Here is a 17,490-nt window from a genome sequence, read left to right as displayed (position 1 = left end):
CCTTTTTCTCCACCAGTTTAATGGATTTAATTCATTTCTTTCGGCCCATTTACAGTAAGATATACAGCAATCCTGTCTTGCATCTTTAAAGAACAAAAGTAAACCAAAGGAAGTTACAGTAGAGCCCAGTGTGAAGGCGGACTTGGAATGAAAACAAAGGACACTTTGCGAACAGAAAAAAGCAGCCGAGCCCACAACAATTAAAACCCACGCAGTGCCCACCCCCCCCCCATTCCAGTCACATCACTGACAGGCTCCACAGATGCTTGGGCTGTGAACAGCAAGTCCTGAGAGAAAGTGGTGTTTTCATTTACTGTGTGTCTCTAGTGTACCAGCTGTGGTCAGACATGCACAAACTGACACAAAGCCACAAAATGACTCTATGGACACCAGCAAAGGGGCCGTCGCTGCTTGTGGACGGAATGATGGCATTTATTGTAGAATGCTGCCAGACATGCTTAGTATTATATCACAAGCTTATGTGTAATCTAAGTAGCGGATATAGACATTACTCCACATGTTAAGACACCTGAGCGACGCACTATGAAGTAGGGAAATCCAAGGTCAGCGCAATGTCTGCAATAACAATTTGCCTGATAGTTAATTTTCCCTTTTTTGTAAAGAAAAAACTATTTAAAACTTGAGTCCCGGGTATTTAACCCTTTGATGAACTGTCCTCTTGGAGGTGGTTCCAGAGCAGATTCACATCTCTAGGTCACGCTAGCCAAGGTGTCAATCCTTCATCAGGTGTCCCCCCCCTCCCCACCATCCTGTGAGTTGTTATGGTCACACAGACAAAGGTGTGAGTGAGGGCTTAATGACCTGGGAGGGGATCTGAAGAATGCATCGTGGGTGGATGATGGCTGGCGTCACCGCCACCACATTGATACATACTTAACTTATTTGTTTTAATCATCTGATTGGCCAGCAGAATTGTACCCTACACATAAAAAGCAGTATTTAACCAGTATTTCCCGTAAAGGTTCCCGTTTGACTGACTGAGCACATTCCTTATATGTCATTGCTCCTGAATTACAGACAAGATTAGGAATTGGAAAAGCAATAGCGCCATATTTTTGTGGGGCATCTTAGAACATTAGCATCAATCTAAAATGTTTCAAAAAGCCAAAGGTTTTTCAAGATTTATCGATATCTTAACAAAAATGTATTTAAATTTATTTATTAAGCTATAGGTCCTGTTACATTTTATATTCCTGGCAACTTCTGCAATGCCACAATCTCAGTGTTCATCAGCAGGGTATTTAGTCCCAGTTTTTATGTTATAGGAAAACTACAGATCTTGTTTCAGGAAGCAAATCCATTCAAAAACAAAAACCTGGAGAAAAGAGAGTGAAACAGTGCTAGCTCTTTTCAGACTGTGGTACTCTATTGCAGTATACAAAGGTTCATTTAAAGGCCTAATAATAACAACTGCTGCACACAGACTGTACATACATAGTGAAACAAAAACAGAGGAAATTAGCAAACTAGATTAGCAGCTAGATGGTAGCCATGATTTCCTGGATATTTTAGCTCCAATTATGAGGAGCTATATTAAGGCCTGACATGAAAAAGACTTGATCATTTCCTCACCTTTTATTGGCACAATGTTTCAGTAAAGGTGCGAAAGATAATACCATTTGTTAACTGTCCGCTAATGCTAATGCTACGTTTACAAACAATTTATTAGCAAAGATTTTGCTCAAAAAACAAATTTGAGTTGTCTCGTAATTATGTGGATGGTTTTGTGCTTCCCTGGGACATTTATCAGGACATTAAGTACCAAGTATATCTACTGGTAGCTGTGGTTAGCAATGACTGTACATGCACTGAAAACACCTTAGCAGTTTCCCCCACTGTTACGAGGAACAGGAAGTGGATTAATATCGTTTTCTCTGAAGCAGCTTCAGCTGTAAAAATAAAAGTGAGCTGACACAGACGGGAGTGGTTCACTAGGTGCGATGCCAGTAGCAGACATCACGGCATGAACTTGATGTTGAATCTTTTTGTTTGGCTGGAAAAGATGTGATGAATTGGTCATAATGGACACATGATTGTTGTACATGCTCCCAGACCCTGCTGTGGTTTGAGGTTGTCCTAATAATTGACAAATAGCTAAAATTTGCCTTTAACTTTACGAAACCACTCTGTAAAACTGTCATTGAAGTAATCATACTTCTTTACTTTCCATCTACTCTTAATATTAAACAAACTTCACTTCGGCATAATAATAAAGTTCATATAGTAGGAGGAAAAAGAAAGGTTGTCCATAACTCAATGAATCAGCCCAAAACCGAGTGGAAAAAACTCCACTTTTTCTATAAAAAGTCAATAATGTGGATATTGTTCCCTCCATGCATTTCATTCCAATTTAGTATTTCAGTGAACTCGTTATGACTAAGTTACACACAGAATATTAATATAAGTGGACAATTTTTTGATCACTGGAGTAAAAGCAACAGGATTTAAAGGCACCCTGTGAAGTTTTCAACTCATAGTTGTAGCCGCTGTTTTTAACGGTCTGCACACTCTGCTAGCACGCGCCCGTTTCTGCTTCTTATAATTAACTTTAGCATTAATGGTGATAACAAGCTAAGAAAGCAAGCAGTTCAGCAAAAACACCCTCAGCTTCTGGAGGGCGACCAATCAGAAGAAAGTGTATGAACAGAGGGGATACACTGGAAATTCAAAGTCCCAGGAATAAAGAATTAAATGTAGTGTTACTTGAGAAAAGTTAGTCTGATGGTGTCCCAGAATAGAAACATAGACCGTGGACTGGGAAGACCAGATCCCATGTGAAATATTCAGAATACTGCATCTGCATATTCACACTCAACATAAACAAAGAGTGAAAATACTATTTAGATGCAAACTTCACATGGAGCCTTTGATGAGACAACTAAAACCAGCCACCTGTGGAGTGTTACACCCACGAGGGGGGCAGAGATAACATGACCAACACCTTTAAGATAATGCAGTCTACAAACATTATAATACCACAGTGACACCGCTCTTCTAACATACAGTCTAATTAAACGGCATGTAGTGCATTACTTTGTAAAGTGCTCTGTTATTTTGACCCTACATATCTGCCTCTACTGAAGGAGTTAAACGAATAATTACTGATTTAATATCAGATTTTTGGCCCCAGTTTTCCAATCATTCATTGGCACAGTTCATTTCCGTGAACCCTGCCAATCCTAGACAGTCACATACTGCCTCAAATGGTTATAAGTCAGTTAAGCACAAGCAGTGAACTAATATATCCTCTACTGGAAACATTCATCTGTTGTTCTGATTGTGAAGCCATTTTTTAAGAACAATTTTCTCTTTTTTTGACATCCGTTCTTCGCTCTGCCCCGTCTGCCTCCAACCTCATCAGCCATCAGCCACCTTGGGCCGAGCTCGTCTCCTTCTATCCTCTCCGTTAGCCTATCTCAGCAGCTGGTGCAGCCCCAGCTCCTGGTCCCGTCCCCCCCATCATCCTGCCCCCTGTTTAGGTTGATGGTTCCCCCTGATGCCTCAGGGGGCTGGCTGAGCACCAGGGGCTTCTGAGACTTCAGCTTATGGGCGACTGTCATGAAAATAGCCTCGACATGGTCACTATTTCCATAGTTTCTGTCTCCTTGGCTGTTGGGATTCTTTGCAGATGTCTCAAACAGCGGCATGGAGTGGGCGTCTGCGAACTGTTGAGCCAAGTCCGTGTTTACTTGCACGGAGTCTTGGAGGTCACACTTGTTTCCGACTAAGATCCTGGGTACCTCTGTGCCCAGTGCATGCTGCTTGCACTCTTCGATCCAAGCAGGGAGGCTGTGGAAGCTGGCAGCGTTGGTGATGTCATAGACAAAGACAACAGCGTGCACGTTGCGGTAGTAGTGCTGCACCATGGACTTCCTGAAACGCTCCTGGCCTGCAGTGTCCCACAGCTGGATCTGTACGAGACAATACAGAAGTGAAATCCTGCCAGAAGACAAGCAGTGATGTCATTTACTCACAAATTACATTCATTATTATAATAAGATTATTATTATTATACCGTTTTTCTAATCTTACTGACTGCTCCAAGTGGTTTTAGTTAGAACAGTCCAAACTAGAACTGTGTTTTTATCCATATTATTGTGTCACTAAGTTCTACTGTCAGCCAAAAACCATTACAAACACAACACTGACACACTGTTTCTACATTGTTGCAGGTCTCATGATCTGTGCATCAGTATTAGAAATTAGGGAAGAGTCAGTTAGTCTTGAAATGTGGCTGTCATTGTTAATGCCAGTTAACTGAATTAACTGCCAACTGGAGATACCACAGCAGCTGTTCTTATTGTATTACTTCCTATGATGACGTATGTGTCGCTGGCACTCCTGTAGTGCAGTGCCTGCAATTGTGCAGCCACAGCAAATGAAGCCCTTTACGATCACACTTATGCAACACAGAAATCCAAATATCTGTGCAGATCATTGATGCAGCTAGCTCATTAACTGAAATACCTGGTCTAAATATGTGTTCAAAGTTCTTTCTCTTATAAAGACCCCCCCCCCCCCAAAAAAAAAAAGGTCACATTAAGTGGTACATTGTTCTAAAGTGAGCGCAGTGGAATAGGCGAGGTTAAACATTGGCCACACAAACATACATTTGAGTGGATTTAGGAGCCATTAAAATCTTTGATAATCAAGTCATGTTTTAAATGTTGTAGGAATGTGTGGCACTTTGTAAATATTACTGAAAACAGATTCGTTTGTAAAGAGTGGCTAATGTTAGCAAAGCTAGCAACAGCAACCTTTCCTTCTTTACAGGCTCACAACTGTACAGACAAAATCAACATGGTGTGGACCAAACTGTTGAGGCAGTAGAGTGCAGTAAAAAAAATTAGAATCACAATTGACAGAACATTTTACTCAACTCGATTAACATTCTTTTATACGCTTGTCTTCCTGCATGGTCAGTGACTGTGTAATGCTTATCTATAGCCATTTTCCACTAGTACCTACTCCGGTCGGCTCGACTCGACTCTGTTGTTAGGGTTTTCCATTAGCTGGTACTACCTGGTACAAGATACCTTTTTAGTACCTTCTCGGTTGGGGTTCCATACCAGCCAGGTGGTCTGAAAATGTGACGTCAACAGACTGCATACCAAATATTGGCTAGTCAGTGGCACCACTTCTAAAACCAGATCAAAGTGAGGTTATTGTACTTGCTCCTAAAAATCTTAGAAATATGGTATCTAACCAGATTCTTACTCTGGATGGCATTACCTTGGCCTCCAGTAACACTGTGAGGAACCTTGGAGTCATTTTTGACCAGGACATGTCCTTCAAACAAACTTCAAACAAATATGTAGGACTGCTTTCTTCATTGTGTGTAATATGTGCACCAATATCTCTAAAATCAGAAATATCCTGTCTCAGAGTGACGCTGAAAAACTAGCTCGTGCATTTATTACTTGCAGGCTGGACGACTGTAATTCATTATTATCAGGAAGTCCTAAAAACTCCCTGAAAAGCCTTCAGCTAATCCAAAATGCTGCAGCAAGAGTCCTGACAGGGACTAGAAAGAGAGAGCAGATTTCTCCTGTTTTGGCTTCCTGTTAAATCCAGAATTCAAAATCCTGCTCCTCACATACAAGGTCTTAAATAATCAGGCCCCATCTTATCTTAATGACCTTGTAGTAGAGTTGGATGTCTCGAGACTGGTCTTGGTCTTGAGAAAACTTTTACGTGGTCTTGGTCTTGTCTCAGTCTTGCTGTCTCAGATCGACATAGTGCTCCAATCCCTCCATATTGTGGCCAATCACATGCGAGGATATAGGATAATATCATTATGTGAAAAACAGAGAGGGTGAGAGACGCGACAGTCAAGTGGAGCGTGCGTCTGTCCTCTCGGTAAGTCTTGGTATTGTCTTGGTCCTGGTTTAGGCGGTCTTGACTACAAGTCTACCTTATAGTAACATATATTTTTTAAACCTGGCAACGAGGCTTTATAAATAACAACGTGGCCCCCACATGTGACAAATAGCCATAGACTAAGCAATAGGTATATCATTGCTCAACGTCCTCCATTGTTGTGGTGTTCACAACAAATGACATCACAGGACTTTTGGCCAGTTCGTGGACGAGTTGAAAATTCCGACTTCAACTGGAAAACACTACATGATTTAAAGGAGACAGAATTTAGAAAGAAAAGATGGGCAAGAGTACTTCAATTAGATCTTCTGAATGTTGGTTTTCATTTAATATCGATTAAGTGCCCATGGCTGATGTCACGATGACTACGTCCATCGTTTATATACAGTCTGTAATCACTTGCCTACAGATGAGAACTTGTAACAAGGATTAAATAGTGCCGTTTCAAAGTGACCATCCAAATGATCCTAATGACCTGCACATCAGGGTTGGTATCCAGTGAGGTCGAAGTAAAACATGTCCCAAGTACTACAGAAGGCATTTTTTACATAGCTGCTGCAGTGGACCTGATCAGAGGCCCACTGATAAGACCTGCCACTAGCTGTCAATCACCATATAGCATAAACCGTTTTGTGTTGTCGTTGAACCTTGAAGTCCAGCCAAGACACCCTGAGGAACTGGATGTGTAACAATGAAGCTCCTCTGCAGTACACACCTTGATATTTTCGCCGTCAATCTCGACCAGTCTCTCCCTGAAGTCCACCCCGATCGTGGCCTCGGTCTTCTCGGGGAACTTGCCGGCACAAAAGCGGTAAGTGAGACAGGTCTTCCCGACCCCGGAGTCCCCGATGACGATGATTTTGAAGATGCGGGTCCTCGGCGGTGGAAGACTGGAGCTCGTCAGGGAGCTGGAGAATTCAGCTGACGACCCGCTCTCCGCCATATCACAACGAAGAGCTGGACGACTCTGGGCCCAGTGTCCACTAGCTGTCAGTTATCAGGCTCCACTGCAGCTACTGCTCGGTCTGAACTCAGGCGGTTACAGGACGAGAAGAGCAGCTGCTGCGTGAGCCATCTTTAGAAAATGTCAATGTATACACTGATCTTTGTCTCTAAACGAGCGCATCCCTGTAAACACTCCTATCCGCAGCCTACCTAGGAAGACACGTTCAACGTAGTCCAAACAACGTGGCGTCTCGCGAGATTGTATTTTACGTGAGGTTCATGTCCAGTGAGAAATAATGTAAAAATGAACTTCATATAAGAAACCTCTAATCACTAAAAAAGGACACTGAATTTAACCGGTCATCCATGAGCTGTGTGGGAAATGCATAAAGATTGGGATCACTGAATTACGTCAGAAATCTTGAAGGGACAAAAACAGATAGCAGAGGATGGTTTCGATCCATCGACCTCTGGGTTATGGGCCCAGCACGCTTCCGCTGCGCCACTCTGCTGCAGCTGAAGACAGTTGACTGTTACGTGTATTCGTTTTTAAAAAAAAGCATAAAAAAGGACTAGGTTTAATTTCCGAGTTCAGACTCCGCTTCAGGTCCCAAAGTCAAACACACACTGCGGTATCACTGAGAGTTAAAAACTGTCTAAATTCTTTAATTTTTAATAAAATGATCAGTGTGGCTGATCTTTTTATTTAATGACCATTCGAGCTCGAATGCACATTGGATGTGCTTTTGGCAGACTGAAAGCGCGGTTCGGGGCATTGTGGACATTAATCTAAATGCCCCCGCGCGATGCTTGGGTTTGTTTAGCTAAACGGCCCTAAACTGTTTCCCATTCATTCTCTATGGTAGCGCTAAAGCACTACGGGTGTGATATATGTTTGGCCACTACGGTCTTCCGGCGCTGTTGCGAGTTTGAGATGCGGCGGCACTTTGAAAAAATCTCCTCTTTTACGTTTCGGGAGAGAAAACAAGTAACTCAACTCTCGCAACACATCCCAACGCTCCTCATTCATTGATCAAAGGTAAGAAACGTCGTTTGAAATAAGAATAAACAAACAGAATACATTTACAGCTGTATATTACAGGTAATAGGCGTGTTGCGATTGCATTTACGAAGCATCCATCGCTCAGTTAAAGACGGTGGGAGTTTATCTGCTGTTGTAAAGTGGCACGGTAAAAATGAATGAACGTGATCCTTAAATAAATTGCGTGTTTCATTGACGTGTTTTACTGTTAAATAAACTTTGTAGGTTTCTGACTGCTGTGACACTGACATTACTATAATGTGGTACAATTAAATAACCGATAAGTGGCTTGTTATGAGATGACATGCTAAATGACTGAACCTGCTTAAAAAATGTATTGCTTTCATCTTGTAATGGGCAGTAATCTTATCAATGCGGAAGTCTGTCTTGATATCTCTCTAACATGAGCAATGCCCACTCGTGTATGAATAAACACGATAGCTTAAATAGATATGTTGATAATCTACCAGCAATTCTTATGTGCCATGACTGCTAAGCAGTTACCACAAATTTTGCAGATAATCATTCAACCATGAAAGGTTTTTATTTACAGACAGAACAGTTTGTTATACCTGGAGGAAAAAACAATTTTATCGCAAATGTTGTCAATGTTCTTTCAAATTGTGTCTCTTTATTGTTCTCCTGCATCCTGCTGTCTAAACCAAGCAGCAAGATTATAACCTGGAATGTCTTTGTTTCTGTTTGGAATCAATTTTGTTTAATATAATTGTTTATTTTTTCACTGCATGTCAAGATGCACAAAGGTTTGTTGCGCCATATCCAGGGAAAATCTCTGTGGCGTTCCGCAAGAGGCCAAGCTTCAGGACAAGTCTGCACCTGTGAGGGAAGACGATGCTCTGACTGTCATCTATCAGAGAGGAGGCGACGCCTCCAACATGAAGGAAGTGCAGGGAGAGTACATCCTGCAGTTTGGAAAATATAAAGGGAAATCTTTCCGGTGGCTTCTGGAGAATGATGTCGGGTACACCATGTACCTGATCAAAGATCTCAGGAAAGAAGTGGATGCAGGGACCTCTTTGGAAGAAGGGCATGGCAAGGAGAGCTTGCATTCATTTGTACAGTATACCCTCAGCTTTGCAGAGATAAAAGCTCTTCTGGACTATGAGGCCAGCAGAGTGAGTGTTGCTGCAGAAGCCTCTGAGGATGATCAGCTGGTTGGCTTTGGCTCATGAGCCAAGAGCACCTGGAAGGAGATTTGGGACGGCAGAGGTGACGGCTATGCAGACCTTATCATGAGGAAGAGCTGCAGTCAAGGAACACGGATGCATAAGCTGCAGCAGTCTGCGCCTGCTTCCACAAATGCTCCAACTAAACCCCTGGGTAAGTTGTTTTAATAATATTTTAATAACAGTGTTGATGTGAAATATAAGTTCATTATATATTTATCTAATTGTTGCCCGCATCATAGGGATGGATGAGGATAAAGACCTGGAGGACGCAATGCTGAGCATGTCACCTGTAAAACTACACATGCAGAGCTGTAAGTACTGCGTTATTACTAAATGTCAGAAGCGATAATTGCTAAGTCTGTTTCTGTCTCATATGTCCCTGTCCTCTGTCTCTGTATAACTAGTCACTGTGCCAGCAGCAGCAGGGTCCACACCCAGAGGAGCTTCAGGAGCAAACACAGGTTTTCAAATGAAAGGTTTCAGAACTGGAGTACAATTGTTTTACATAATAATAATGGATTGGATTTATATAGCGCTTTTCAAGGCACCCAAAGCACTTTACAATGCCACTATTCACTCACTCTCAACACTGGTGGAGGCAGCTACAGGTGTAGCCACAGCTGCCCTGGGGCAGACTGACAGAAGCGAGGCTGCCATATCACGCCATCGGCCCCTCTGGCCAACACCAGTAGGCGGTAGGGTAAAGTGTCTTGCCCAAGGACACAACGACCAGGACAGAGAGCCCGGGAATCAAACCGGCGACCTTCCGGTTACAGATACGCTTCCCAACCCCCTGAGCCATGGTCGCCCATAATTGCTCTCCAAAGCTGAGCCTGAACTTTTATATATTGTCTTGTTCTTGTTTTGTGTGTTCTGGCCACGTTCTGGCGATGTTCCGCTAATAGTATAGTTGTATGCTGGTGTTAATAGGAAAATTGTACTTAGTAGTCAGTATAATCTTTTAATGATATAAGTTTGCATATGGTAGAATGTTGCATGTAATTATTTGTGTGTAGAAGTATATAGTTGGTGGCATATTGAAAGAATGTCTCATCCTAGGAGGTCTGTAACATTCTAGGGTGTTCACCCCCACATCCTAGGAGCATGGGAGAGGTCGTACCTTGTCTTATTGTTTTACGGTAGGATTAACGTAGCTATGTCAGTTTTAGTCTAAGTGCTTTTTGGTTTGATGAACTGCTGGACTTCGAGACCAGCAGGTTTAGGGAAGTTGTTTATGGGGCCACACTCTGACCACACACACACACACACACACACACACACACACACACACACACACACACACCTCCACATTCCAATGTAAGGAACAAACGCTCACTGAAGTATAAATAAAGACCGGGGCAGTTTCTCAGCGCGAGTCTCTCAGTCTGGAGGCTGCCCTTGCTAGCAAGAAGTTCTGTGTGTTTCTCTTCTCTGAGTCTTTACTGAAGAAGTGTTTTAGAATATATTTCTTAACAGCTGGCATTATGCTAACTGTCCTGAGGACTCAACCACAAAGGGTGAGTATGTGTTCTTGTTCTCTATGAATGTGTTAAAAACAAGTAGCAGTAGTTACTAACACCTGAATGCATGTTGTTCACTGACTTATACCGCTCCTCCTGCTTCGATGAGAAGAGGTTAAAATGATTTGGTTTGGCATCTCGGTTGCATATAAATAAATTACATTTGTTCTGCAATGAGAAACAGGAGAAGTAAGAGTATGGATGTGTGAGTTCCTACTAACAGCAACACTCACATACAGTGTAAATTATGAAGCTGCTGACACGTTTTCTTGTTGTAGTTCCATCTGCTGCACTGTCCATACCACCGTCCAGTACAACTGCAGAACCTCAGGCATCATCAGCCGATGGTACAAAACAACTATAATGTTTTTCATATAATTAAATGTTCTGTTTATTGTGTCTAGAGTAAAAAAATGTTTCCATTACTCTTTTCGATTACTATACCTGTAGGTGCAGCCTCAAGTGTGAAGAGGAAGTCACCTGCGCCCCTCCCACAGGAGCTGGCATTTCTACTTAAGGAGACCACAGGTCAGTGAAACAGAAAGGTCTGAGTCAAATCCTGGTCCCTCTCTATTTTCATTTACAGTTGATGTTCAGTTAAACGTCTGCTTAAAGCATAGATCATTAATGATAGCATATTATTCACGCTCAGGTTACATTTTGTCATCTTGCTCATAATTTGCACAAATGAATTACAGAATGACTGCATTCATTTGTTTCAGGACCGAGTACAGATGCTGCTTCCACATCTGTGTGCAAAGTGCTGACTTTTGAAGACAGCAGTGAAGATGGTGAGCGTATACTGCATGTCTTTTATTTTTTTCTGTGTATTCCAACAGTAACAATATAAGAGTAGCACTGTTTTGTCAAATATTTACGTTTCAATCCCAGATCCTTCAGCTCAGCCAGCTGTTCCAGTTCCAGTGGCTGGTTATGAGTATGACCTCAGCAGCTGGAATTGTTCTACTCACCAGCAGCTGTGGATGAAGACTGAGCTTCAGGACCTTGGACTGTGGCCTGGGTCTCGACCAGTGCGTCACACAGGGAACGCGACTTCACTCTGGTGTCTCCCTCCACAGCCTGAGCTCATAGATACAGTGGCTGACCTACCATCGCCAAATTTCTTCCAGCTCCACCCCTTCTTCAGCCTTCTTCTCCAACCTGAGAGTGTTAGTGCTATCATGGTCAGGTTAAGAAACAATTATATCTTGCCATGTCTCCATGATTGCTTTGGTTCACAAGTGGTCTCTGCTGGTGTGGGCAGGCCACGAGTAATTGTTGGCACCAGTGGTCAGTATTACATCCTGTCCTCACGACTCTGCTGCAGGGCTTGTCGCAGGAACTGGTTTGCTGACAATCCACGATGGCTGGAGAAACTGCCCAAAAGGTTTACCAACCTTCTCCCTGCTTTTCTTACATATAAAAAGGCCATCTGCAAGTCTGTTATGGATAAGCTCAGGAGGACTGGGAAATCTCCAGCAGATATTGCAAAACAATTAAATGAACTCATGCACCTCAAGTACGAGCGAGCTCACCTGGCGTACCTCCATGCCACAGAATCGGTCTGGGATTCTGAGGCAGGAGCCCATGGACAGAGGACCATTGGGAAGTTCCTGAGGAAGGAAAATAAGCCACAGGAGTTCAGGTCTTATGAAGACCCACATGCCTAGTGTGGTGTTTCTGTGTCCAGCCATTACCTGACTGACTGCCTGCTCGACGAATTCCGACGTCAACATCCAGTCATATCCAAACTCCTCCAGGCCACATCTTCAGGTCTGACCACACCAGGAAGGTGGCACGAAAAGTCACGCTGGCATCTGGGGTCATGTCCAGTTATTACATAATGAATGAAAACTGGCTGAGTGTTTCGTGGGTCATGGTTCAGTCTGAGACAGAAAGGTCTCAGACTGAACCATGTACCAGGGAATGGCCAAAAGGTACAGTGATGCAGGAGTGGAAAAGGCCGGCTACCACTGGTACCAGTGGACCCGTTCCACTGCCTGAGGCGAGTGGAGTGTACCTCTGAGCATCATCCTCTGTTCAGCACTTTCTGCCAGCTTCTCTCTGCTGCATTCTCAGTGGTTGATCAGGCGGACCTGAAGAGGCTCCAGGATGCTTATAAGTTTTGTGGCATCCATCCTGCTAATCCCACAAAGCAACACATATGGGAGCACTGCAGGATCCAAATACCACAACCCACTGAGCTGCTGAACAGAGCGGAAAAGATCCTGAATCATTTTCACCTGGCCACAGACCCCAACAATGTCCCACTCTTCAAGCCATCCATGCTGAAGACGTGGTGCATTCAGAGAGTCCACATTCTGCGTGGCTGCCTCAGTGACCCTGAACTCTCAGAGGGTGTAATGTTTAGGTACGGTGGGACTCTTCAGCTTAACCATGTCCCTGGTGAAGGTGCCAAGGTCCCCATCTGGATTCCTGTCCGAGGCACTTCACAGCAGGAGGGTTATCATTTCCACCAGGCCCAGTGGATTACCGGGACTCATGTATCCAATGAACTATTCCAAGTCCAGGGCATGACAGGGGTGGCACGATGGAACTACCAAAGACTGGTGGACCTTAAGCATCCAGGTGTCATTCTCCCTTCTGTTTTTGATCCAGCTCTAGTGGTGGAGTTGAATGCAGCCTCCAGAAGAGTGACTGATCAGGAGAAGTACCCTGCACTTCACCTCTCTGACAGAGACACTGGAGAGCGATTTGGGCTTGAACACAGAGAGCCAGGCTGCCGTCCAGTCCCTCTGAACTGGGACAAACACAAAACCCTGAGAAAAGATGAACCGGCTGCCCTTCAGCCCCCATCCTCTGTTCCAAAACCTGTGGCTGCCCAACTTCAGGTTCCAGCAGCAGGACCCTCCTCCAGCCTGGCACCGCTAGGTGTGGCATCCCCCACACCAGCACCACCTGTCACCCACCCTTTCTCTGGTGCACTTTTAAAGCAGGAGTTAGCATCAGAAGACACCCAGCAACCTACAACAGTCATGGGTAAGTTAACATAGTGGTATTGTCAAACAATTCCGTGTACTTACTATTATTATTATTAATGTATACGTTATTATTATTAGTTCATTACATGATATATGAGTAACTATTATTAATGTTTCCCAGAAATCTCTGAAGCTCTACCTCTGCCGATGCGGGCCTCACCAAGGAGTGCTCGCACTGGACCTATAAAGACAGGTGGACGGGTTTTTGTGCTGGACCACACATGCTGGACACGACCCATGAAAGAGGCAATAGATGATCTGTTGCAAAAGTACCATGGGAAGAAGGACATCCTGAAGCTTGTGGATCAAGATTATGCAGACATGGTCCATCACTCGGCTACAGATCCCAACAGCCTGCTGCGTCCCACATCCAAGGTGCACATATCCTGGTAGTTGAAGCACTTGGCTAAGCTTCTCAACACCAGTTCATCTTTGAACATAAGCCCAGAAAAACTACTGGAGACTCAGCAGCTGTGGCACTCTTTAACTGAAGGCAGTGAAACAACTAGTGTCCCTGTAATCACCATAGAGCCTGCCGCGTTTAACCCACCTCCTCCTGCCCCGTCTACACCACTGACACAAGTCTCAACAGAGAAGATTGTGGACGGCATCTTAGAAAGGCAACAGCAGCAGCAGCCACAGCAGCAGCCTGAGGGGAAAAAGGGCAGACAAAGACTTGTCTTGCCTGTGGACAGCCCAAGTCTCAATGTGAGACAGATGGATCCACCGTCGATTATTTTTACCAGAGAGGGCCTGTGCGCTATTTCTACAGTTCCCACAAGGTGCATCAAACTTATGCTGCTGAGGGAATCACTAACCCTAAAATGACCTTTGAGGAATTTGCCCAGACAGACTTTTTCCAAAGGGAACTGGATGCTACCAGGAAGAGGTCAGAGGAAAGGATGGAGAAAAAGAGGAAAAGGCCAGAAACCCAACAAACAGGCCGCCTCTGCAGGTTCTGCCACATGGACCTGAAACAGGGCCCAAATAGCTCACATGTTCACACAGGCTTCCCTGGAGTGGCAGGGAAATATATCTACTGCCCTTCAAAAGTGCACTCTCTGCCCGGGCACAAGGGCTTGGCCAAGGGGATGACCTGGAAGGAGTTTCAGGAGTCTCCTTTCTATGAGGCAGAGAGACAAAGATGGGTGGAAGAAAAGAGGAAATAGGGGAGAAACTGTTGATATTGTACATAATATAGTTTTGTTCTAGTTTTGTAATGTTTATTTTATTTATATAAATAAAAACTGATTGTAAATATAAAAATGTGAATAAATTGTGTTCTTTAAAAATAGCAGCACAGCTCTCTTCTTTATAACCTCTTAGAGTTCACCTGTATGTTTATATACCTGTGTGTGCTCACCATCAGGTAATCAGTTTTAAAAAGCTGTGAGTGCTGCCCTGAAAGCTTACATATTATTTCTAAATCACTTCATGTAATGATAACAAGCCATCCTTTCTCTAGTGGGGTCTCACAGCTTTTATCTTTATAATCTTTCTGGTTGATTTATATCATTAGAAACATGACTGCTGTCTTGTATCTGTGTGACTGTACAGCCTATTTCAGACATGACAACCAGACAGTGTCTGAAGTTATCTTTAATGCATGAAACACAGCTGGAGATAGTCCACACACTTTCTCACTGATATTTTTGGTTTAGGTATTGTTGCTTTCTGGCTTGAAGCTTATCTACAAAAGCAGTTCAATAAGGAGAGATCATGTGGAAAAACCGAACATGATTTATTGAGATACAGAAATCAATGTAACTGTTAGGAAGTTAGACTCCAATGACCCATCATAGCAGAAGAAATCTCAGCAGTGACAGGATTTTACACAAGCCACACCCCAGAGTCAAAATGCTGGTAGTGATGAAGATGGAGGCTGGGACAGGGTTCTGAGTGACCACGGTGAGGAGGAGAAAGGAGAGAGGGCGGGCTGCATGGCTGTGGATCTGAAACGCAGAATGGTAGAAGCAGAAGAGCAACAGATTTAAAGCATGCAGAGTGGAGGCTGAGTTGCTCGGAGAAGATCTCTGTCTAAATAAATAAATCTGGGTAAATTCCCAGATGATTAAACATGCAACTATTTTGTTGGTAATAACTGAAATGAGTAAAGAAAATCAACAGCCTATTTATGTAAGATAAGATAATTTTATTGAAGGGGTTATATTGGTTGGGTCTGATTATTTGGAGGGGGGGGGGGGGGGCTGTAAATTACAAGGAAGACCTCTTACACTTAAGTCAAAGTCAAAGTGCTGTTTTGAACAAAGGATTTGAGCTGCATAATAGCTAATAGAAAACATTTAACATGCCAACAGTTGAGCATACAGATGCAGCCCCAAAAGTTCCCAACATAAGTTATTAATTTCCCAGCATAGGTAACGATGCAGATTATTTCAAATATCATCCTCCAAAAGTGCTTGTGTGAAGAAAAATTGCCCTGCTCCCTGCAAAGGTAGGGGTGGGTAGGGTGTGCTGCTTGGCAGCTCAGTTATGGTACTGTTGGGTGGAAATGAGCCAGGTACAGCGTGTGGTGGTGGTGCACATGCATAGATGTGCCCACCATGGTGTGGTGGCAGGTTGAAAGGTTGTGGTGGTGGATGCATGACTTGTCTTAGCAGTAAAAATCCATCTGCAACTGAACTTGTCTCTCAAGAGTGACTTATAATTTACTGTGATGTTCAGAAGCTCGCCTCTCAGATGTCTCCATCATATCCAGAATTCTTTTCTTCATCTGTATGTCCACCTCTGCAACATTACGCAAATGTGTTTCAGTTGAAAGTCTTCTTTCAAGTCTGTCCTGTCTGTGGCCCTTGAGTTTTGCCTTGACAAAAGGTAGAATAAAACAATGAAAAACTAATTAACCACAATAAATGTTAAAAATAAATCAGTGGTGGAATACCAAGATTAATATTTACTTAAGTGCTACACTTAAATATTTTAGGTTAAGTGTTCTCTTTTCCTATACTTTTAACTCTACAACATTCTTGAGGTAGGGATTCAACACCAACACAGTTACACTGCAGATTCAGATGAATATAAATCTGTCATTATGATGACTTCGTGTAGGTTAAGCTACACAGTAGTTAAAGAAATGAAGCCGAGCTGTATCATTACTAGGTCAAACCTAAAGGCTACTGAAATACAGTAGGGCATTCGTTTATACATGTATGGTAGGCTAACCTTATTTCCCCTGACAAGTCTCCCAGTCCACGTTTTCTTGTTTTGTTTTTTTTTGCTGTTTCATATTCCAGTGTGATATTGAGGAATAATTCCACCTCACTGTCTGTCACATGTACGACTCAGTTCTGCTTCTATGCGATGTCTTATCGGATTTTGTGCTTTTTTACCTAAATGTGCTATTTGGCTATACTGACTCTAGTAGGAAAGACTCGAATGCTTTTAAGTTCTCAAGTAAGAAGCCAAACTTTTTATATTTGTTGTTATTGTTCTTAAGAAATAAAGTTGGAAGTAAAAAAAAGTTCCACCGTCTTTGTTTATGCTTTCCCGCCCTGGCTTCAAGACTTCCGATTGGCCAACATTTCTGCAAGGTTAGGATTATATCGCCACCTGTTGCTTTGGCGTGCTCATTACAGCGTTTGCCTTTGTTTTTGTTTTGTTGGAGGGGGGGGGGGGTTACGCGTGGACTGAGATATTTTTCTCAAAACTTCACGTGTGGACGGGATTTTTTTTTTTAAAAAACGAATACGGAAAATCTCTGTTTTCAAAAATACCCGTGTACGTGTGGACGTAGCCTAAACAGTAGAGATGTTTGTAGCTTTACGTTAGCTGGACTGACCGGAAGCAGGGTCCATGCGTCACGACTAACCGGATAGAGTTTTGAATCGGTTTAGTCCTGCACGTGCTGGCAAAAGGGAAGGCAAGAGAAA

General features: G+C 43.2%; 1 protein-coding gene, 1 long non-coding RNA gene and 1 pseudogene across 3 annotated transcripts; 1 reads left to right on the top strand and 2 right to left on the bottom strand.

The window, feature by feature from the left end:
- Positions 1-2: 2 nt before the first annotated feature.
- Positions 3-7,102, bottom strand: rab33ba (RAB33B, member RAS oncogene family a). Its single transcript, XM_085283057.1, has 2 exons — positions 6,617-7,102; positions 3-3,932 (listed from the first exon to the last, which is right to left on the bottom strand). The coding sequence occupies exons 1-2, from the start codon at positions 6,842-6,844 to the stop codon at positions 3,438-3,440; spliced, it is 723 nt and encodes a 240-aa protein (XP_085139183.1). The 5' UTR covers positions 6,845-7,102; the 3' UTR covers positions 3-3,437.
- Positions 7,103-7,313: 211 nt separating this feature from the next.
- Positions 7,314-14,960, top strand: LOC146581465 (uncharacterized; annotated as a pseudogene). Its single transcript, XR_014893443.1, has 9 exons — positions 7,314-7,885; positions 8,643-9,229; positions 9,318-9,389; positions 9,483-9,539; positions 10,877-10,945; positions 11,049-11,126; positions 11,321-11,389; positions 11,490-13,598; positions 13,722-14,960. The product of XR_014893443.1 is annotated as an uncharacterized LOC146581465 (transcript).
- A 771-nt stretch (positions 14,961-15,731) lies between these two features.
- On the bottom strand, positions 15,732-17,261 carry LOC146581464 (uncharacterized). Its single transcript, XR_014893441.1, has 2 exons — positions 16,784-17,261; positions 15,732-16,424 (listed from the first exon to the last, which is right to left on the bottom strand). It is a non-coding gene; the product is annotated as an uncharacterized LOC146581464 (long non-coding RNA).
- Positions 17,262-17,490: the final 229 nt, after the last annotated feature.

Source organism: Mchenga conophoros, linkage group LG2 (genome assembly GCF_057382185.1).
Source record: "Mchenga conophoros isolate Kocher_MC1m ecotype Shallow Benthic linkage group LG2, M_conophoros_male_GT1.1, whole genome shotgun sequence".
NCBI classification, from domain to species: Eukaryota; Metazoa; Chordata; class Actinopteri; order Cichliformes; family Cichlidae; genus Mchenga; species Mchenga conophoros.
The sequence above is the reverse complement of the archived record's forward strand: the minus strand, read 5'-3'. Positions and strand labels throughout refer to the sequence as shown.